Genomic DNA, 22451 nt, shown 5'->3' on the forward strand with positions numbered 1-22451 from the left:
GCAAAACTTGGCGAAGACTAACAAATGTTGTAATATTCTACCAGTAACAAACATAAAAACTAATACAACTGAACAGTAATTCAACTGATTCTATTAATAGCAATACAGCATTTATAGAATCCTGCAGCAATAATTTGGCAATCATCTGTTTTAAATATGAGGTACGATTTTCGTCATATTAGATGAATGATTGTGAAGTGCTCAAGGTGCATGTAGCATGTTATGTGCTGTAAATATATATTTTTTTCAGGTACCAATTAACTACATGGCCTCCCACAGGGAAATCGTACAATCGACTTGGATAAAATAACAACGTGCAATACCCTGCAAAGATAGCTAATACAGTAGCAAGGCGCCAGTCCCCACGTTAAAAACGACTGTATTCCACGCCGCGTAGACCTCATCACATAACGCTTGAGATTGTCATTCGAGGAGGTCGCGAACCTCACCTCTCGCGATAGCGGCCAGCTGGGGGCGCTAGTTTTCTTCCGCAATTCAAATGACGTCATTTATCGCGTAACCGTGTCAGCTGACTACCGGGAACCAATCGGGCGTTGAGGACAGGATGAACCGCCTCACAGTGTGCGGCTGGCAGCAGGCAGCAGAGAGTTGCTGTGCTTTCGCCAGTGGAGGATCCGAGAGGGGAGCAAGGGCGGCGTCGCTTGTACAATGCCGAATAAAACGAAAAAAGACAAGGTGAGTTGCGGGGAACTCACACCAGTTTAGCTTAAGGAACAATTTTGTCGTTCCCCCCCCCCCCCTGCTTTAGCTGGTGGACGCGCCCCGACCGAGAACGTAAAAACCGCCTTCGCAGAGGATATTATGAAGCTATCAGTCCACCACCCCCTACCACTCCTCATCATTGCTAAGCCGACTAGCTATCAGCAGACCTGCAAATATGTTACGCTGCCCTGTTTATTTTAAACGCCCGTATCCATACGTCAAATACCGAGCATCGTTTCAATCCACTCCCACACGCCCCTGGGCTGTGGCATTGGATTTATCCGTGTTTCCCCCTCTCGGCGCCCAAAGGTGAAATGTTGGATCGTCTCAGTTCTGCAGAAGAATCGTTAGCTTGCGTGTCAAACCGGCTACTTGGGCTTTTGAGTGGATTGCTTATGTTTTTTGTTTTGTTTTTAATTGAGAGATGTTTTCCTTTCTTTTCAGGATTTATCTAAATCTGGCAAAGTGGGCAAGAGTGGAGGCGGGCAGGAGAATTCACAACATGAGGTAGGCTAGCTCTCTAAGATAACGCTTTTCGGGAGACATGGTGGGACATACAGTACGAGTGAGATTATGAGACGGATGTTATAGCAAAGACGCACTTCATCAAAACACCTTGTAATACCCCCTCCCAACCTTCAGGGCAGCCTCAGTAAGAAGGAGCTATTATATAGTAATATAGTCGTGCCTGAATATAAATATATTTTAAATGGAACTGTTATTAATCTGTTACATCCTCTGTCCTCCATAATAAGTGTTTTTGATAACAATAATCGCACTGTAATATTTTACTTGATGAAAACAGTAATATCATAATTACCTAGAATGTAAAGAATTAAACTCATTCACTGCCAGCCTTCCCAGTTAACGTGGATATTTGACTTCTAAAGCCGTCAATGGCAGTGAGTGCGTAAATAGTGTGCATCATGATTTAATGCTGCAATCCAATTCATTGTGCTGCTCCTTCTGGTGTCCTCGCCTTGACCACTGGTACGTAGTACAATACTGTACAGTCATGGAGACACAAATGAGGAAGAATAGGCTCCTTTTACTACTTCTTCAAGTGACTCAGTAAGATGCTGTAACATTATGAATTTAGCGTAGAGGCTAAAGAATCTATGCCAGCGAGTGTTGTTATGTCTAAATGTGTTGCTCCACTGTTTTTGTTCAAATATCCATTGCTTCTATAACCGCAACTATTTATGCTAACCGTTAGCATGTCAATAACTTCACATTGTTTAACATTAAGCTAAGATAATTTTTTTGCATAGAGCGAAGCTGTGTTTTGAAAATGTAAAATGTAATTGTCTTATTTTTTTTGCTAAATTGTTCAATATTTGCCAACCATACAACGCTCATCTCAAATTGCTCTCACACTCCTCGTAAGTCGGGTCACTCGTATCTCAACGCGCTACTTTACAGTAAACCCTCGCCTATTCGCGAGCTCACCTACTTGCAAACTCATCGACTTGCATTTCATTTTTGTGGAAATAAACCTTTCAATGGAGGAAAAAAAACCATCTTTTTTTAATTTATTTTTTTAATTTTTTTTTTTAATACTTATCAGCAACTTACTTTACTTAATTCGAACATGTACATCAGTTGCACAATTGAAATGTGATAAACTGACATCGGTTTAACACATTTTAATTACATGCAACCAATCTTAACTATCCAAGGCAATTTTTAGGGAGGGAGTTCATTACTCGCAAATCTTTTGGCAATCACGTTGGGGTTTGGCCCCTAACCCTTGTGATTAATGAGTGTTCGTAGTACTCTTGCTTTATTCTTTCTTTTATTTTGTGCTCTGTAAATGTTCACTTGTATAGTAGGCATGCTTTGCTGTCGTGGTCCCAACACTTGGTGCTGGAAGACAGCTGTCTTGCAAGTGTTTTATATAAAAAAAAAAAAAAAAAAAAAAAAAAAAAAAAAAAAAAAAAAGGAAAGAAGCACCCACAGGAGTAAGATGCAAGGGAGGCGAGTCTGTTCACACCAACACAGTTTACTTGACTTATTGCAACTTCTCTGGCGAACTACTGTCGCAAATGGAACTTTAGGAAAACAAAGCGAAACAGACCATTTGGAGTAAGTATTTTTTTTTTTTTTATAAATTTGTTTGTTTTTTCTGACACGCACTGAGCGGAAATCTCATAAGTATGCTCCATCACCGAGTAATCGTACAACTTTTATGGCCTATCTACCCCCCACCCCCCCATAAAAATAAAAATAAATACTGAAAGATCTACAAGGAGTTTCATTTTCCTTGATCTCATGACACAGCAGCTTAACGGAACATACTGTGCTTGTGGGCCCGGCGTCTTGTGAACATCGCACAGTGTGGCCAACAATGCAAGCGTGCTCTTAAAGCAAATGCGATGGATTCCCCCCGCGACTGTGTGACTGACACACTTTCACAGCCGCATGTTGCTACAGTCGCCGCTGTGTGCCCCAAAGTGTGGGGGTGTTTGATGGAGGTGGGGGTTTGCAGCTGTGAGAAACCTGCCACATTATGGAGGACGAACCACATCTGTCTGCCGGCACACAGCTGGCCTGGACAGATTTGGGGATCAGAATGTTTATCGCTTATTTTCTACTCGACGCGCCATGTCGTGGATAAAGCACCTGGCGAAGAAACATATTTTTAAACCTCCTGTTATGTGAATTAAAGGTGAATGAAATACATGTCACATATATCCACACTTTTTGTTTGTTAAAATGGGGTAAAATATGGTGTGTATGACATACGTAATATTGTGGGAATGCTTAAAAAAAAAAGCTTGAAAAAACAACATGCTGTCCTTCTTTAGTAGTTATGTAATGTTCGAAAGTTTTTTTTCCCCCCTCCCCTTATCCTAACTCTAACCTGCTTTTGTTTATATTTGCCACATCTTTGGCACAGTCCTGTCAAAGGTTATTCCCTACATTAATGTGTTTCTCTATGTGACTGTATGCTAAGTAACATTTTTGCACACATCTTCTCAGCAGGGCTCCAACAGGAAGACCGGCAACAGCATCCCGCCGACCACTCAGCTTCTCAAGGGCAAGCAGCCCGGCTCGCAGACACCCATCAAGAAGGACAAGCGGCAGAGTTCTTCTCGCTTTAGCTTGAGCAACAACCGGGAGCTGCAGAAGCTGCCCGCCTTCAAAGGTATTTTCATGTTTGGACCTAACTCCGAAGCCCGACTCGAAAGCCATAAATCACCCGGAAGCTTTACATAACCCAGGATTTTCCTTTATGACGCAATCAAACAGCTCAATCTTAAATTCTGCTTTAATCTCTGATCCTGTCTGTTTTCGCCCCCTCCTTGTGCCTTTAAATTGCCGCGCATAAATGATGTTCAAATCTCTGCAATCTCGTTACAGAGATGTACAGCAGGACTTTTCACTCAACGATCCGCGTCACGCTCATTTTCATATTGATCTGATGACACACGGAAACAAACAACGGGGGGGTTAGGAGGATGGGATGGTACGTACATGGTATTGACTTTGCGCTGGATTTATTCCAAGCGTCTATATTTAGTGGTAATCCAGATAAAGCTTTAATTCCACAGGCCCTTGTGTTGCGCAATGTTAGCCAGTGAGCAGATAAGCGACGCTTTCAGACGCGCCGTTCTCCCTTCGTTCCTCGCACCAGTTGCAAAACTTTTGGCAGATCCCTGAAGAGTATGAACCCAAATGTTGCCAAGGGGGCCCGTGTAATTGCGCATGCACTGGTAGCTTCTTTCACACACAAACTAGCCGGTTTGATACGACCTCCAGTTCGGAAAAAGGCAAATCAAACTTGAGTGTTATTCAGTTGGATGATGGACCCAGCGATTAATTAGGGCACGCCTTCCTCGCCACTTTCAAAAGTACTGGCTTTGCATATCGGCTTTTTGTGGCCAGGAGACTTACTATGCATAAGGCCTTTATCTGTACAAAGGCATTTTTATATGACTAAATACCACGTGGGGGGAATCCACTCTGCTAACTCCTCGCATGGCAGCACTTTCTCTTGAAACTCTCCTGCAAATTCAGCATTACTGATGCCTCATCTGCCCTTCGAGGAGTTTCTGTTGTGGTAAAGACACGTCCGCTTCGACACATAGTAGTATCAATCAGGCGTGTATTTGAGGTTCAGCGTTTATTTATTCAGTTGGACGACGCACCTGGCGTTTTTATTGGGGGGAAACGCTGTCTAGTAGAGTGGAGGAAATTCACAACACTGATGGCTTTTCAGATAGTGTGCATATAAACCTTAAAAATGGATGGAGCTGATAGTGCTGATAGAGCACTGCAAACAAGTCAATGAGTTTATGGATTGTACCGCAATAAACAATTGCTTATCAAAGTGAGAGGGAGAGAGAGAGAGCGGTCGTTCTCACGCTCTTTACTCTGACATAATGCGTAGAGATGTAAAAAAAAAACAACAACTCCGAGGCAGTTTTTCCTCTGACCTTCCCCATCGGGGCCATACATTCTAATACTTTGTTTGTAACCGCAGCTGTTCCCTGGCAACGTGTCACGAAGCGACAGTGTTATTGTTACTTACTGTTGGGTTTTGTGATATTTGGTGCGCATTTAAGCGTGTTGATCTTTACTAATCTTTAGCCAAAGCATATATTTTACATTGGGGAAAAAATTCACTACACACCACCGGACACATAAACATTAAAAAGTTGATATATACTGAGAAAATGATGATGATCTTCTCTCAATGTACTCACAAATTTACTTAAGTGTGACATCTAGGCCTGTTTTGTTGAGTACAAAGCTATTTTTCTGTTGTATGGGAACAGGCGAATACACGGGTTAATTGTACCTTCTGCCATCTAGTGGATGAGCATTTAATTGTTCTACCTGTCACTTTACGTTGTGTGCTTTGAAAGACACGTTTGTCACTAAATAATTAACAGACTACGTTAAACTGGATAATTTCCTGCTGTGGTTGGGAATCACTGGTCTAGAGTTTGGAAAAATTTGTGTCAAAAGTCTACTCATTTGAATATACACACTGTTAAATGAATGATACAAATCAAACCAGCATCATTAACTTTTAAAGCAGAATTTACCCCATAACTTAAGTCGGTGTACCTTGATGTGACCAGTTTATTTCCCACCTCTGGAACACTTTTTGGCAATAAAACCAACAACTTCAACCAATAGAAGACTCTGAAATTAACGCGCACACACATCACAAGCATCTACAGTATATATAAATACAATTACGTAATGCCTCCCATGAAAAGCCAATTCTCACCCACAACATCAGCGCGACCACTGCTGAGATGTTTTAGATTTGGAAAAAGGGAAGTGGAAAGCTGAAGAGGCCAGACCGACAACAGTTGTCGCCTCTGTGTATGTGTTCTCTTTAAAAAAACAAACAAACAGATGCTCTCCTAGTAGGACTTCATTGGTGCCATCTGATGGCCAGTTGTTGTGGTTGTTGTTATTGGAAACAATAATGTTTTGACACTTGTTCCAGTACACCTGCACCAAGAGAGACCAAATTATGCAAAAACAAGAGCAGAATCAACAATTAGACAAATTGTGAAGGTAATCTTGCTCAGTTTTGATTGACACATTCATTTAAAGCACTTGTGTCAAACTGAAGGCCTGCGGGGTGAGATCCGGCCCGCCATATCATTCCATGTGGCCCGCTTAAGCAAATCATGTACGTCTACTTCATGCTCGGCTGGAGCAAAATATCATTTTTTTCCCCTTCACTTTTAATAAGATTGAGAAATTGCAAGCGTTTTAAAATAAGGAAGCTCGAAATGACACGGGCAGGAACCATTTTCAACTCTACGAAAACCAAGCGATGGAAGGAAAACTGGGACAAAACTTTAGCAAAAAAAAAAAAAAAGGTCAAAAAACGAATCATAGGAAAATACGGGCATATGAAAACTAAGGTTCCACTTTATATGTAATGATACGATAATAACATTTACAGTATATCTAAATAAAATGAGTTAAAGTGTGGCACACACACTTATAAATTTCTAACATCTTAACTAATTTTTAAAATGTGAGGGACCCCCAACATGACAAGGGGGGGCAAATGTCATGGGTGGTGGAGGTGACCTGCACAGCACACCATGCGCATCATGATTGTCGCCCTGACTCTTTTCCAAGGGGATCGGCGAGGAAAAGTCACTCTTAACACACCACAGGATAATTGCTTAGGATAAACTTTAAAACGTCCAACAATCGGTCCTTTGTCGACTTCGATCGTAAGTGAGGGACAATGCTCAATTTTGGTCCGAATGTCGCTTTGCTTGCACCCCGCGTCACAATACATCTGAACCAACAAAAATGGAACTTAATCTGACCCTAAGATTTTCGTTCGTGACCAAAAAAGTAATTCCTCGTTCTGAAATAGAAATAACCTGTTAAATGGTAGACATAAAAAAAAAAAAACATTTTCCTGTATGGTTTAAGTCAGTTGTACAGTTGGTAATATGATATTCAATGAACAATTGTACAACCCCAATTCCAATGAAGGTGGGACATTGACAATATCTTGTCTTTGTGGTGTGTTCAATTAAATATAGGTTGAACATGATTTGGAAATCATTGTATTCTGTTTTTATTTATGTTTAACACAACGTCCCAACTTCATTGGAATTGGGGTCGTATGTTGTTGAGGCCCGCGACCCTAGTGAGGAGAAGGGGCTCAGAAATGACACGGGCAGGAACCATGGATGGATGGATGGATGTTGTTGAGGTTGTATGTCAACCTCACAACGGGTGCCAATTCGGATTCTGTGGTTATCACACTTCGCTTTTGCTGCCTGTTCTATGGCAGAATCGCAAAAAAAAAAAAAAACACACTGAGGAAGTTTCATTTGACGTTTGAGGCATATTTTGTGCAGAAAATTGTATGACTTTTTGGGTGTTCCATCTCTGTTGTGAAACCAATATTTATGAAACAAAAGTCATATTTTAGGATGAATTTGTTGCCCAGTTGGGAGTAAAATAGATTTGCTACAGAGACGCATGGCTGGCTCTTTCTCCTGGGAACACGCTGAAGGGGGCGAAATGACACGGGGGCTTCTGTTTTGAGATCTCTTGCTCTCAGCTTGTCAGTGGGTGTCTCTCTGCAAATAGACTTTGTCGCCTTGAGCGCTCATAATAAAGAGCCGTGACGGATCAAAGACAAAGCTCAGCAGACCCGTCCCCCGCACCCCCTTTTTAAAATTAATTCATTATTATTATTTTTTTTAACTGTGTAGCACTCAGCTAAGTTGTTTTGCCGACAGTGAATTTAGACAAGCTGTGCTGCGCCTTCATGTTTTCCGGGGCCTGGAGTGGTCCCATGACCGCGTAACACAAGAAAGAGCCCTTTATACCAGTCTGCATAGATGCTGGGGTCACCAACTTGTTTGAAACCGAGAGCTACATTGATTAATGTGAAGCGCTACCAGTACCTCCTGAAATAACAAAGTTGCTCAAATTATTCATGTATGTGAAGGAACAGATCATGCCAATGAATTTTCACAATAAATATCAACAGTGATTTAACATGGTTAGGAAACCAATTAATATCAAGATGCAACACTTTATTTCTCTTGATCTCTGGAAGTGTTCATAATTTCTAATGATCACTTTTACAATTCCTCAAAAATCCCAATGTCCCATCACTGATGAGCTGCAGTATTTTTAGAACAGGCTTGCAGGCTACTGATGCCCATGGGCACCATGTTGGTGACCCCTGACATAGACCTTCCAGCCCGATGAAACAACTTTCTTCAGTGGTGTTGTTTTGTTGACACAGCTTGTTTTGCTTATTATCTGAAGGGGACATATGATGGAAAATTTGCATCACAGTGACTTGTGTTTGGTTTGCTTGGTTTCTAGGTTTGAATCTCAGCCCTGGCCCGACTGTTTGGATTTTGTATGTTCGCTCTGCATGGGTTTTATTCCCCATTCCAAAAACAGGCATGTTAGTGTCATTTAAGACTAAATTGTGAAAGAATGAATGTGCGTGTAAAAAAAAAAAATATATATATATATATATATTATTTTTATTTCATTTTTTGTCTACGTGACCTGCAATTGACCGGCGGCGAGTCCAGTATGTACGCCGCCTCTCACCAACACGCTGCTGGGCTAGGCTCCAGCTTACCTGCAACACTAACGAGGACAAGCGGCATCGAAAACAGATAACTGTTGCCCCAGCAGTTTATTGGGCGGGGTGTACAGTCGCTCACTTGCATGAGAGACAGACAGATTTATTTGTTAATTTAAATTATTATTATTTTTTTTTTTAAAAGTCCAATATTTCTTCTTTAACAATTTAATGAGAATAATTCCTATTCTGCTTTCGCTGTATTTGACATGTCGGAATTCGGGCTTTTGGCTTAGGTCGCCGTCCCAACTGTCAGGCTTGCGTACGCTCGCATCCTGTGTGGCTGGCGTCGATGTTTCCTGCCTTCCTGTTTCTATAAACATCCACCTGGGCTCCTGCTGGGGCTCCTAGACAGCCATCTGTCACGCGCATGCACAGCGAGATACCAGAAATAGCATTTGTATGACAAGTGGTCAACTGAAAGCAGACGGCGGACTTGGCGCTTCTTTTCGTTTGTCGCGGTTTGAATCTGAGCATGAGGAAATGCATAAGCGCTAGGGTTGGGCATCGTTTGAATTTGATTCCGGTTCCAAACGATTCTCGACTCTGATTCTTTTAGGGGGAAGGGTAAAAAAACAAACGGTTGTATGGTTTAAATCAGGGGTGTCCAAACTGCGGACATCTATTTATTAGTGGCCCCCAGCATAGGCTGAAATGAACATTTGACACAGCCTGTGTCGTTTGTACAGCATTCTACTAAAGTACTTACTTCCTACAACTCAACGCAGGAGAAGAGATACATTTCCTTGTTTTCAACCAGGAACACATCATTTGGTAAGATGTGACACCAAGTCAGCGTAGTAGCCTACATAATGCTCCTGTTTTGGTTCTAAAAGTCGAGATGTAATTCTTGCTGCTGCTCAGTGCAGGGTTGGATCTGTTCTATTGAGATATAATATCACTGGCCACCCCAAAATCTGAAAAACATGTTTTTTTTCCTTTATTACCTAGCTGTTTTTTTTTTTTTTTTTTTAAATATACAGTGTATATATAAAAACATCTACATTATAGCTTTACCTACACTGATGGATTGGTTTAGTGTGTTAAATAAATTAAAGATGTCAAATTGGCCCTTGCCTCCTGCGATTTTTCAGTTTGTGGCTCTTAGAAGAAAAAGTTGGGACACGTCAGTTATTTTTTGGGATGAAATCTGAACTTCTCTCAGTAATTCTATAAACCTATTACTTAAATGAAATTTCCTTGGAATTTCTTAGTGCTTTTAAAAAAAAAAAAAAAAAAAATTATATAACTACTATTAATTTACAACGTATGAATTGCAATTTAAATGTCGTGAATTTTGGACTTTCTAGGTTAGACTTTCACAAGAGGGCATTATCTTTGAAAACCTCATGAGAATAAATGCAGTACGAGTGTCTCATCCTGGAAGTATTTAAAGCATGTTGCTGAGCTCCCACTGATAGGCTAACCTGGTGTGTAGATAACAAACAAAACCGAACAACTTGCCAACCCAAACCAGATTAGCAGCAGTTAAAGTATGAACTCAAAAACGGTTCTTGTTGGGGGGAAAAAACAATTATACATATCGGTTATAGCATCATCACTGTATTGTGATATTATCATTACAAAAATATCCCAAGCTACCTTGATTCCCGCCCCTACGGTATAATATGTCATTTATAAATTTGTGCTGTTCCAAAACATACAGCCTTGGTGATGGTCTGCTCTGCGCTCTCCTGACTGCCATCCTGGTTTGAATTAGTGTGGTTTTGGGGTGTTAAGTCACAACGTGTTGACTCGTCAGCTCTGTGTTTACATTCCAGCAACTGACGACGGCCTTCTAGTTTGCATTACAAAAAGAATGCAGCCACTCGTCCTCCACTCACTGCTTCAGCCCCACCGCTTTCCGCCTCGCTCCACCAGCCAAGCCCTCCCCTCATGTTTATGTATCCCCACAGCCGGCCCACGTGAGGGCTGCCGTCCAATTAGGGCGTCCGCACGCAGGGGTGGAGGGTGTCGGTGACGTCACGGGGCTAGCCGCTTCCTTCCAGCAGCAGGGGAGCTTTATTTTCTGCTCCGAGCGTTTGTTCTGAAATCAAAGCCGGCTCGTCGCCTTGGTAGAGCCGGGCCGCCGTCCCTCTGCTCTCCCGCCGCACCTCACTCATGTCGGGATGCGCTAGAGCGGCCAGCGGGATGCTTCTGGACGTGCTGGGCTCCAAAGGGCCTCACCAGCCTGTGGCCCTCTTGCATTTTAGAGGTGAGAGCAGGAAATGCACCTAAGTAGCATTTGTGTGTGTATGTTGTGCCTGACTTGCAACTTGTGTAGCTGTCAGGTGACTTTTCTGGAGGTTGCTGCAAGTTGTTTGCTGCTGCCGAAAGCATAGCTTAACCCGAGTGAGGAAGCAGAGTGTACAGAAAGGGGGGAGTGCTGTTTGTCGTCTCCCATCTCCCATCAGGACTCATGATGTCAGAGGTCAAAGTTGTTCATTTTTGCCGTGTGTTGTTATTTTAAAGCTTCCTGGTGTCAACTTGTATAGCTGAATTCTTCTTGTTTTTTTTGGATGAATGACTCTCTCTGGAAAATCTTTATGCTTATTTTTGACCTAGTTACGAGTTTCTTGTGCATGCTGGGATGACAAAAGGTTAGTGGTTCCGCCCGTCTGTGTGCAAAGCCCACAGGTGCGCCATGCGCGTCTCCTTATATTTCAAGCTTACAGAAACCCAAGTGCTGTTGTGCAACAAGAGCCGGCCGACCTCTCTACACTTGCCTTGATGAGATTGGACCGCTACTACTGAAAAAGACAGAATATTAACCACTGTTAAGCATGCTTTGTTTGGGTTTTCCAAGAAGCCAGAATAAACTTGACAAAATCTTAAATCACAGCTGACAAACCAAATCTAATGAAACCCATGCGGGGCGATTGAATGAGCCCCCGAACCCGTCTTTTTCATGCTAAATCATGGAAATGATCATCAAACTTTAATGGCATGTAGGAAGAAAAAAAAAAAACTTTACAATTTAGCGTCACCCATCTGTCTCGTATACACTTTCTGAGGAGTGTTAATGAGTGACATCACCATGATAAGGGCACTAGCAAAAATTGGGAACCCCGTCATAAACCAAGGACCCCTTGTATACTGCAATTTTTGCACTTTTTGTTTTAAAATGTATCATTATTATGATTAAAGCTATGAATAACGAAGAACTACCAGGCACAGAAAAACAACAGAGCCACATTCCGCAACGCTATACACAGGAAGTGACAACATGCAGCATGACGAACACTGCTTGCCTGCTCTGTTTGGTGAATTATGATATCCTGAAATCTTACATGACAGGAAGTGTTTTGTGTGGACACTAGTACATTTAAATATTGCGCTATAGAATACAAGCTTTTTCAGTCAGTGTTTTAGTTGATCCCTGGTCAGCAGCATTGTACCATTCAGTTTGAGCAGCGGCCGCGCCGCACGGATCTCTGATCAGCTGAGTTCAACCTCCTTGGGTCCAAAGTCCTGCTTCTCGGCCCATGATTGCCATGGTGACGTACGCGTGCTGGTTGTTAATGTGGAAGCCAGGCTCGACTCCCCAAAGTCGGTGCTGCCCCGTGGGGAGGAGGTTGCGGGGCGAAGGTGATCAATATATCACCTTTTGTTAGTCTCCGCCACATCATCGTGTGCACGCAACCCACTGGGGTGCGTTACTATTTTCGAATGGCAAGACACAGAAGCGCCACACGCGCGCACACACAGGTGTGGCTCAACCGCTGCATGATTAATGAACACTAAATTATTGATTCGTTAAGTCTTGATGAGCGTGCCGCGCCGTTCGGCGGCAGAGAGGTTACTGATTAATACAGTGGTTGGCATTGCCAAATCTTTTGAAGGGTGATTAAATCCCTGACTGCCGTGTTCAAAACAAAACTATTTTCCTTCTTAAAACTTTGCACAATTAAAGAAGCTTAGCGATTAGATGTGTAACAGTGGGTACCATGGTTTTAAGGTTATGCTTTGGTTCGCATTGGGTCATGTAAGGGAAGAAATGCTGAATATAAGATTGCTTTTGACGTGTACATGCATCCCTCCATCCAGTTTATATACTGTAGCGCTTGTCTTCATTTGAGTCGCGGGTGAGCTGGAGCAGCAACAGATGAGTGCGCTGCATGAAATTAGTCACCTTAATTGATTTAAATTATCTCCTATTTCTGAATGTACAGCTTCAGTAAGTGAGGGAAAACCAGTAAAGGGGGGAGGGAGGGAAGCCAGGCTCGAACAGGATTTTGAAATACATTTTGGCCCTCAATATCAAAGTTGAAGGAGAGCAGGGAATTACTCCACTGCAAAGGAGATCTGTGATTATTTGCAAACACCACAAATTGCCACCATGCAGAACCCGCTTCTGTGCTGAGCCCAGAACGAGGAAAGGTTTCCCCGTTTGGCCATGTTGTGCAAATGTTAGCCGACTGTCAGAGGCAAGCACACTGAGTGAGAGCTTTTCTTTTTCTCAGCGAGCCTTCTAACGTGTGTGTTCTGCCTAAATTTGGTGTATGGGTTGTCCATTGTCATTGAATATAATTATTGCAAAGCATTCAATTGATTTAAAATAATAAATAGTATAATAATACTGTACGGGAAAAAAACATCAATGATGTAATCAGTCTAGTCGTTTTCTTGACTTTCAACACATTATTATCGACTTGAAAAAAATCTGATGTCGTATAACCCCCATTACCTGGTTATTTAAAATTTGATATTTTTAACACTTCTCGCGGAGCAGTTGTGGTATCTGTAAAGCTGTGTTGCTGTATGCAGGGCTTCCTTCTCAAATCTGTCCGACCATGTTCCTCGCTCTTAGGTTGTGTAAACAAATGTGTCTGGCCCTCAGATATGGCATACATATACAATATAAACAAATGAAACGAAACATTAGCTACACCTGTATTAAACCCCCCCCCCCATTGTGCAGATGTGCCCCCCACCGAGCAGGAGAAGCTCTTCATCCAGAAGCTGCGGCAGTGCTGCGTCCTCTTCGACTTCATCGCGGACCCGCTGAGCGACCTGAAATGGAAGGAGGTCAAGCGGGCGGCGCTGAGCGAGATGGTGGAGTACATCACGCATAACCGGAACGTCATCACCGAGCCAATCTACCCCGAGGTGGTCCACATGGTCAGTAATCTATATCACCTTGTGCGTTTCTACTGATGCAAATGGGAACCTGCTCACTGGGCCTTGGTGGGTTAGGGTTGTTTGGCCTTACCAGGATAAACGCCTTTGAAATAAATCAAAGCGCTGCCTCAATGCCGCAGGACGCGCAGCTGCTGACCGAGGTGCAAATTTGCTCTCCCCGCTCCTCCTTGTTGTGTGGCCTCCTCTTGATCAATGCGTCAGAGCGAGCCAATCACCATGAAAATGTGCCCCTCCCTCTCCAATCCTGCTTTGAAACCCGCCGGTGGCTTTCATCATCAAAGTGCAGATTGACAAACACTTTAGAGCCGAGTGTAACGCCGAGATTTATCCGCACTTGTTGCATCTGTGTGACCACGTGGCTAGCCTTTTGGATCAAATGACTCACAATCCTTATTTGAGATGGAGTTTGTGTGCAGTTAATTGCCGCACAACCGAAAATTAATACAGGAGGTCCTTGGTTTTGCCGTAGTTCCGCTTGAATTGACGTTGCGCAAGGCAGTTTGAACCGTGGCATTTTTGATTCAGGAGTAGGTTGAACGATTACACGGTGACTCCTCACGCAAAGGTGTCTTTGGACAAATTCTACCATTCAAATTCTGGTGTGGGGAGGAATCTCATTGTAATTTGGGTTAATCCAACTAATTAGCGAACTATTTCGTAGATTTGTACCGGTTACAATATATACTGTATATAGCCTCTTGCTGGCAAATATGGCGAGTGTTGTGCTTCCGACAGTATGTCAAACGTATCTCGAATGAAACGGCATCACGCCAACAGGAGAATCGGTCGTTTCCGAAAATGGAGACAAACGTTTCTTAAAAAGAAAATATTTACACTGTGTTTAATCAGCCATTACAGCTTTATGTGACATAAACAGTTGTGGGATTCTTTGAAATTTGCTCTCCTTTTGCCCTCAGTTTTCCGTTAATATGTTCCGGACGTTGCCGCCATCGTCCAACCCGACAGGTGCCGAGTTTGACCCGGAGGAAGACGAGCCCACGCTCGAGGCTGCGTGGCCGCATCTTCAGGTGCATTTTAGCACTAATACATACTGTACCTCGACGGGAATTAATCCTTTTCGCCATTTTGCCGCAGTGTTTTAATCAGTTATTTCCCCCCTCGAACAGCTCGTCTACGAATTCTTTCTCCGCTTCTTAGAGTCGACCGACTTTCAGCCTAACATAGCCAAAAAGTACATTGACCAGAAGTTTGTAATGCAGGTAAATTGTGTTCTCCTTGCTTTTTCAAAGTGCTTTTCGCTACGTTTTCTTAAAATGTGTCATTCTGCACTTAGCTCCTAGACTTGTTTGACAGCGAAGACCCCAGGGAAAGAGATTTTTTAAAGACCACCCTGCATCGCATCTACGGCAAGTTCCTGGGCCTGCGAGCGTACATTAGGAAACAAATTAATAACATATTTTATAGGTGAGTGCGCACTTGTGTGAGGTGCAATGTTTAATGCCAATCTCTTAAAATGCTGCTTTTTTTGTTTTTCCTCATAGATTCATTTATGAGACTGAACATCATAATGGAATTGCTGAACTACTGGAAATATTAGGCAGGTAAGAAGGGACTGTTAATGGTTCAGAGTGCAGTCCTGCTTGGGGCTTTGACGAAAAAGGGGGGAAAAAAAATAATCCTCTTCCCCAACACCCTGTGTTTGTCCTTCCAGTATAATCAATGGATTTGCATTACCCTTGAAAGAAGAACACAAGATATTTCTACTGAAAGTTCTGCTGCCGTTACACAAAGTCAAATCATTGAGCGTTTACCACCCGCAGGTAACGTCGCAAAGTGGTATTCTCAGGATGAGTCCATCGGAATCAAGAGTTTGTGTGCTCAAGTTGTGTTCACTGTGTGCCCGTGTTAGCTGGCCTACTGTGTGGTACAGTTCCTAGAAAAGGACAGCACGCTAACAGAACCGGTGAGTTTTGATTTATTTTTGTAGTGCAAGACCCCAGGGGGGGGGGATTGTGTTGTTAGACAATTTGAGGTACATTGACACTTCAGGCACTCCAGACACACACCTATTTGACACGCAATTTAAAAAGTCAATGCAAGCAGTTTGATTAGCGTCTTGAGTCGTTTTAAAGGGACGTCCACAGTTTCTCCCTTATTAACCAGTCCATTGTTGTCTGCCACAGTGCGCAGACTGTAATGGCTCTGTTGAAGTACTGGCCGAAGACCCACAGCCCCAAAGAAGTGATGTTCCTCAACGAGCTGGAGGAGATCCTGGACGTCATTGAGCCGTCAGAGTTCGTGAAAGTCATGGAGCCGCTCTTCAGGCAGCTGGCCAAATGCGTGTCCAGCCCGCACTTTCAGGTCAGGCGCTCTGCCACTCACTCACTCACGCACACGCACGCACATACGCCAAGCATCATGCGTTTTGACCGCGTGCGTCACCGTATATGTGTCAGGTGGCCGAGCGAGCGCTGTACTACTGGAACAACGAGTACATCATGAGCCTGATCAGCGACAATGCTGCCAAGATCCTGCCTATCATGTTCCCCGCGCTCTACCGCAACTCCAAAACCCATTGGAACAAGTTAGTTTCCCCGTGCCTCACCTGGTTTTAAAAGGAATGGTCCATTTAATGTTAAGTGTGCTAATGTGTGCCGTGCTTGCAGGACCATCCACGGCTTGATTTACAACGCACTGAAGCTTTTCATGGAGATGAACCAAAAGCTGTTTGACGACTGTACGCAGCAGTTCAGGGCGGAGAAGAGCAAGTAAGAGGCTATCGTTTTTTTCCTTTGTATGTGCATTTACAATATGGATTTAATTGCTCATTCTTCACATCAAAATTTTTTATTTTTCAAATAAAAATTAACCAAACGGCAGCAACTTTTGGCCCCAAACCCTCTGTCAGCTAGAAAGCTAAAACCGAAGAGAAATGTCACTTTTTTCGCACGTCAATGAGGTCAAGCATGCATTCAAATCGACAGGAAAATGACTTAACCAGAAGAAGATCACATTTTTTGAATGGCGCAGCTGTTGCTAAGACAGCTAATGCCACACCTAATTTAAAACCTGATGACCTGGTGATGTGAAGCACATCTGCACATGAGTATGTTTCATTTCTTTTCTAGTCTAACTGTGCAGGTTATAAGTCACATTCTTTTTAAATTGCTACATTTAAATCATCTTCCTTTTCATTTACGTAAAGGGGGGGGGGGGGGACTGTTCTCTTTCGATATCCCCTGTACAGTATTTCTTATCAGAGAGTAACAACAAAGCACGCTGAACCCTCATGTTCGGTTTGTTACTCAGGAGCAACAATAATGGTCCTTAGGTCAGTTTGACCCGTGGTATGTTTAATAATACAAGTGTTAAAAGCAAAACAAAAAAGTCCCAATTAGAGAGAGAGAGAGAGAAATTCCATACATGAAATCAATGAATATCAAAATAATATACTGCAAGAAAAAAACAAGGGGAGCCTATAAGTGTTTGTTTCTTTATGAGGGGAAAAACATCCATTGCACCTGTAAAGTTGAGGTGCCCTTGAGCAAGGCCCCTATGAACGTGACCTAATTCATCTATTACAACTTCAGACCAGTATTGACAAAAAAATGACACCACCGAGTACCTGTACGTTCTTACAGATAATAGTGTATCAAAACAGTGACTTTTTTGTTGTAGTAACAGCGTTTGTGTTGTCCATGGGTCCACAGAGAGAAAGCCAAATGGAAGGAGCGAGAAGAAGCCTGGCTCAAGATTGAGAATCTAGCCAAGTCCAACCCGAAGGTAGTCAGTAATATCCCGCTGGTCCAGTAATTGCAGTGTGTCATTGTTTTTTTGACAGCAGTTGAGGTATGACTATCATTAAAAAAAAAAAAAAAAAAAAAAAAAGCTTTCTTCCTGTATCCCCAACAGTTTCTGACGTACACTGACCCAGTGGACTGCGGCGGGCCGACAGACATGGAAACAGACGGGCCGCTGCTAGATGACGTCGGACTGCTGAAGAAAACGGTCGCCGAGGAGGCTACGCAGGTAAGGAGACGTGTTTCTAAGAGACCAGATTGCAGCGTAAACCTTTGCATTTTATCAAAGGCTCCAGTACACCGAAGCAAACTTTAATTTGCCTTGAAAAAAAGACATTTATGCATCAGCTACTGTGCATTTCACCCACGTGAGTCCGATTTGAGATGGAAATGATTCACTTCTTACACTCCATTACCATCGCAACTGTTTGCTTACACTATCATATTAAACATGCCAATTTGATTTGTGCCTGGTGCACTTAACATGCAGTGCTGCTGTTTTTAGTTGAGGTTAAATACTGTTGCAATGACCAGAGGCTTTTATTTACTCAATTGTAGAGAATGATCGATTAGTGGTATGCATTAATTTATATGATCGCAAAAAGTTTAAAGTATTAATTTCTCATTTGACTCCGCTGTAAAATTCAGCTTTACAGCTGTCATGTTTGTTCGGCAGGCAGTATGTGCAGTGGTGAAGACGTGGCCTGACACATAGCGTGTTAAGAAATGTTAGTATTAGGGTAATAAGAGCAAAAAAAGAAAAGGGGCGTTTTGAGGTGCAGTGTTATGTATTTAACTGTATAGAACACCAAGCATCTATTTGGGGGCAACAGTGCTTCAGGCTGCTTCCAAATTGGGTATCGTTCCGTTTTTTACGCAACAATCCATGGCTCGGCAAAGCTCAGCAGACCACACTCATAACGATATTTCCACCGACAATCGTGAGTGTCTTCCCAGTTTAACATTTACGATTGTTCATGGAACCGCTTTTGAGCAGACGAGGGAGGAAAAGAAATCACTCTTAATACACCCCACAACACAGGGTAATCGTTGAGGATAATCTTTCAGAGATGTGTGACAATCAAAGCTTTTGCCCGTTCAAGTTCTGCTTGATTGCCAGTGCGTGCGTGCGTGCGTGTATCACGCTTAAGTGCTTTGAATGGAAATCGAAAAGTCAGACTGCAGACATCTTCACTCGCCGACTGTCTCCACGTTGTTCAGCTGCAGAAAGACCACCGGCGAGAGCGGCCGCTGATGCGAAGGAAATCGGAGCTGCCCAAGGACATCTCAACTGTTACAGCCCTGGAGCTGCACCGTAGAGCCGAGGAGATGTTGACCACGCACGACGGCCACTAACAGGCAACAAATCCTGCCATCTTTCGGCCCGGCCTAGCACAATGCATCCGTTCAAAACCCCCCCCCCCCACTCACTCCTAAGCTGCACCGGACAAAGCTGCGCTGGGTTGTCACCCATCACCACCTCCCTTCCGTTTCTTCCCCCTTCCTCTCAGCTTTTGTTTCTGGGGTGCTGTGCTGCCCCCTTATGGTCATCTAGCTCAGGTGTTCCATTCTGTACGTCTCTTTCTAGATGTCAGGTGCTTTTAAAACAAAACAACAACAAAAACAATAAAAAGAGGATGTGTCCAGTGTAATGTAAGAAACTCATCATATGGAAGTTTTCAATATACTTTATAAAGTATTTAAGGAGGCGGTTATGCCAACTTCTTTCCAAGTTGTAAAAAAAAAAAATAAATAGATAGACAGACAGGTTGTTAAGCTTCAAATTCCTGAGAGATGCTGCCATGTGACATCAGAATCCACCTGATAGTCTTCTCTTCTTCCCACATGTGACCCCCTCACCCCCCCCCCCCCCCTTTCACTCAGACCCCCCAGGTAGGGACGACAATGCTTCACACAGGAGGTATATTTGTTTTCATTTTGTTTTAGAAGAGCTCAAACGCGCCTTTCTTTTTTCGCAGTGCCTTTTTTAAAAAGGGGGGAGTTTGATCTAGTTTAAATTCAAATGGAAAGTCCTCCAAAGCACATGCCTTGCTTAAAAGCCCCCCCATGCCCCCCGACCCTACCCCCTGAAAAGCGGGGGTCTCTTTAGAGGTGGGGGAGCCACTTGAATGAACGAAGCGCTTCCTGATTACACTTGAACGTTAAAAACAAAAACAAAAAACTCGTAAAGAGATCTTGTCATGTCTCACCCATCGTCCATTTTAACAAGCAACCTCTTGGTTTTGTCTCCACTGCCCACCCATTGTGCCCCTGACCCACACACCTCCAGACACCCACCAGCACCCTCAACCATAACGCTGAATGTGCGAACTGTAAATATGAACGCCCGTCATCAGTATTGTCTGGTTGCTGGATGCTGTTCCCTCTGGAAAAAGGCTTTAATAACAGCTCCTTTTTGGAGTCTCTCATGGTTCCACACAAGCTTTTTTGTCTTTACAGAATGACTATTTCAAGTGTCTTTTAATTATACGTCTCATACTAAATGGCTTGTACATATGATGTACTATTATTATTTTATGTTACAAATAAATGTTTAGAGTTCATATTTTGTACAAAATGGCCCCTCCGCCCACATGTACAGAATACAGAGGAAATAGTCAGATTGTGGCAAAACATTTAGAAGCCGCATAGATTTTTTTTTTGTTTTTGTTTTAACTGTTTATTTTTGTCTCCAACATGTTGAGATCCTACGTACATAAGCTTTTTTTGTGTGTGCGTGTGCTTTTATCCAAATCTCCAGTGATGTACATCTATCTATATACAGCAAATAAAGAAAACGTGAGTTTTATATTTTCATCCTAAGGAAAAAAAACCTGTTTTTTTATTTATTTATTTATTTTTTGCCTCTGTATAGAACCATGAAAATTTGAGAATACAGCCGGGGATAGGGACCAGGCCCGCGAATAGCGAAGACCCGTGGATAATTGACACGCATTATAACTGCATTGAAGGGAAAAACAATTTTTTTTAAACCCCCCCAAAAATTCTTCAATAAGCAATGATATACCACTAATAAGCATTTTGTTCAATGCAAGTTGCACCTACATAGTTAATATATTGCGTAGTGTCCTCAGTAGTGTGCAGTATGTTGGTACCTTTTTCCAACTGGTATCAGTCAAATTTGCTAGCTTTCTTTACCATCAGTACACCAAACTAGCTAAGTACATAGTGCCTCTATACCTAACTAGCTATCTTTAGCTAGATCACTACTACACTTTATAGTTGGCAATTTGTACAAAGCCAATACATTTATTGGGTTTTTGTTTTTTCTGGCTTTGTTGTAGAATTGTTTTTCTATGGTAATCTCCTTTCTTCCATTTTAACACGACGTCTTTCGCTACAAAGCCTTGTTTACGTTCACAAATTGGCCTGCTAGCTCCTAACATGGCCGCCACACCCCACAATACGTCATTCCGTTTTGATTCATACGTAAATTTATAGATTTTCCATCTAGCGAGCTCTACGCATGCATTGCTACCTTTATTAGTGTTGCTCTATGTAGCTTATTTCTACCTAGTTATCCTTATGTACCCACCACTATCAAGAATAGCTTTACCTACCTTTTCACATTTTTCCAAAGGCATATCTAGTTAGACGAATCTTTTGTTAGCTACCTAAATTGCTTGAAAGCTCAGAAGCCACTAGGCAGCAAATTGCTTTAGTTTAGAGCATTCAAGCTAGTTTTGAATTCCAAATGGGATCTTGTCTGTTGTTAATTTGCACAGTTTGTCCTAACTTTACTAACCATACTTGCTGCAGTCTGCCTAAAATTATCTTGTACTAAATAGCCACCCTTGCATTTCTCAGACTTACAGCTTTTACGTGTTCACATATTGCTGCGTAGCTGCATAGGTAAGTATTGCTAATTGCTGCCTTTTATTTTTGTTGAGCTACCTATCGATCTGCCTTTATTTATTGCTAGCCCTGCTTTTAGATTGCTTTTGAGCTTTTACTTATTCTGTCTGAATTTTGCTAGCTATCTTGCATCTTTTTTTGCTAGCTAGTTGCATCTCAATGAATTTGAATGCTGTAGGGTAGAGGGTTCATTTTATTTCAGCATTGCAATTCCAGAAGTGAAACTTGTAAATTATATAGATGAATTCAAAGCAAGAAAATAATTTTCAGGAAGCCAATTCCAACCTCATTTTCATATTAAAATCTTTTGACTGTTTCTAATGTGACATTTTCGTTAGCTGTAAGCTAAAATAATGTATACAGATTCATTACCCAGAGTCAACTATTTCATTATTTTATTTGTTATTGTTTTCAAGTTTTTAAATTCAGGAATACATTAAATTTTCTAATTCTGATTTATTGCGCTGCACCTGTAGGTCTTTGTGTCGCAAGTTTGACTTAATCTGTCGGTAGGCTACGTACCGTAGCTATCGCTTTAAAGCTCGAAACTGCTATGTAGCAGTTTGCTTGTGCTTTCGAGCTCGTTTTAAATTACGAATATGATCTAGCGTGTCTGCTTTTACCACAAAGCAGGAAAATTAGCATTTGAGTTGCAGCCTAATCCCCTAACTGAACATGAATGAGATCTAGACTTGATTGGAACATTGTCTTTGACACCATTTCAAGGAGTTGCTGTATGCTGCCTGCCCTCAGCCATTCATAGTTTCTAAATTGGCTCCTCCAAGGTCGTTTGGGTTCTATGCGTTCATTCACGCACAGCAGGGAGTGTTGGCACA

General features: G+C 42.4%; 1 protein-coding gene across 3 annotated transcripts; it reads left to right on the forward strand.

Moving 5' to 3' along the window:
* The first annotated feature begins 592 nt into the window (after nt 1-592).
* ppp2r5cb (protein phosphatase 2, regulatory subunit B', gamma b) lies at nt 593-21681 on the forward strand. Of its 3 annotated transcripts, none has more exons than XM_061704105.1 (16): nt 593-696; nt 1168-1230; nt 3706-3871; nt 13758-13957; nt 14896-15006; nt 15106-15198; nt 15273-15403; nt 15481-15540; nt 15651-15759; nt 15849-15902; nt 16130-16300; nt 16396-16523; nt 16606-16707; nt 17650-17722; nt 17852-17968; nt 18961-21680. In XM_061704105.1, exons 1-16 carry the CDS (start codon nt 670-672, stop codon nt 19093-19095), a joined length of 1740 nt encoding a protein of 579 aa, XP_061560089.1. In that variant the 5' UTR covers nt 593-669; the 3' UTR covers nt 19096-21680. The 3 variants fall into 3 exon arrangements, with proteins under 3 accessions (XP_061560089.1, XP_061560090.1, XP_061560091.1); XM_061704106.1 differs by having other exon boundaries at nt 3709-3871; XM_061704107.1 differs by lacking the exons at nt 593-696; nt 1168-1230; nt 3706-3871 and adding an exon at nt 10820-11051 and having other exon boundaries at nt 18961-21681.
* Nucleotides 21682-22451: the final 770 nt, after the last annotated feature.

This window comes from Phycodurus eques, chromosome 18, assembly GCF_024500275.1.
Source record: "Phycodurus eques isolate BA_2022a chromosome 18, UOR_Pequ_1.1, whole genome shotgun sequence".
Taxonomy (NCBI): domain Eukaryota; kingdom Metazoa; phylum Chordata; class Actinopteri; order Syngnathiformes; family Syngnathidae; genus Phycodurus; species Phycodurus eques.

Bases quoted from the DNA above. Each gene is read 5' to 3' on its own strand.
- ppp2r5cb (XM_061704105.1), top strand. From the start codon at position 670: ATGCCGAATAAAACGAAAAAAGACAAG. The intron at 697-1,167 runs GTGAGTTGCGGG...CTTTCTTTTCAG, and splicing joins ATAAAACGAAAAAAGACAAG to GATTTATCTAAATCTGGCAA. The intron at 3,872-13,757 runs GTATTTTCATGT...CCCATTGTGCAG, and splicing joins GAAGCTGCCCGCCTTCAAAG to ATGTGCCCCCCACCGAGCAG.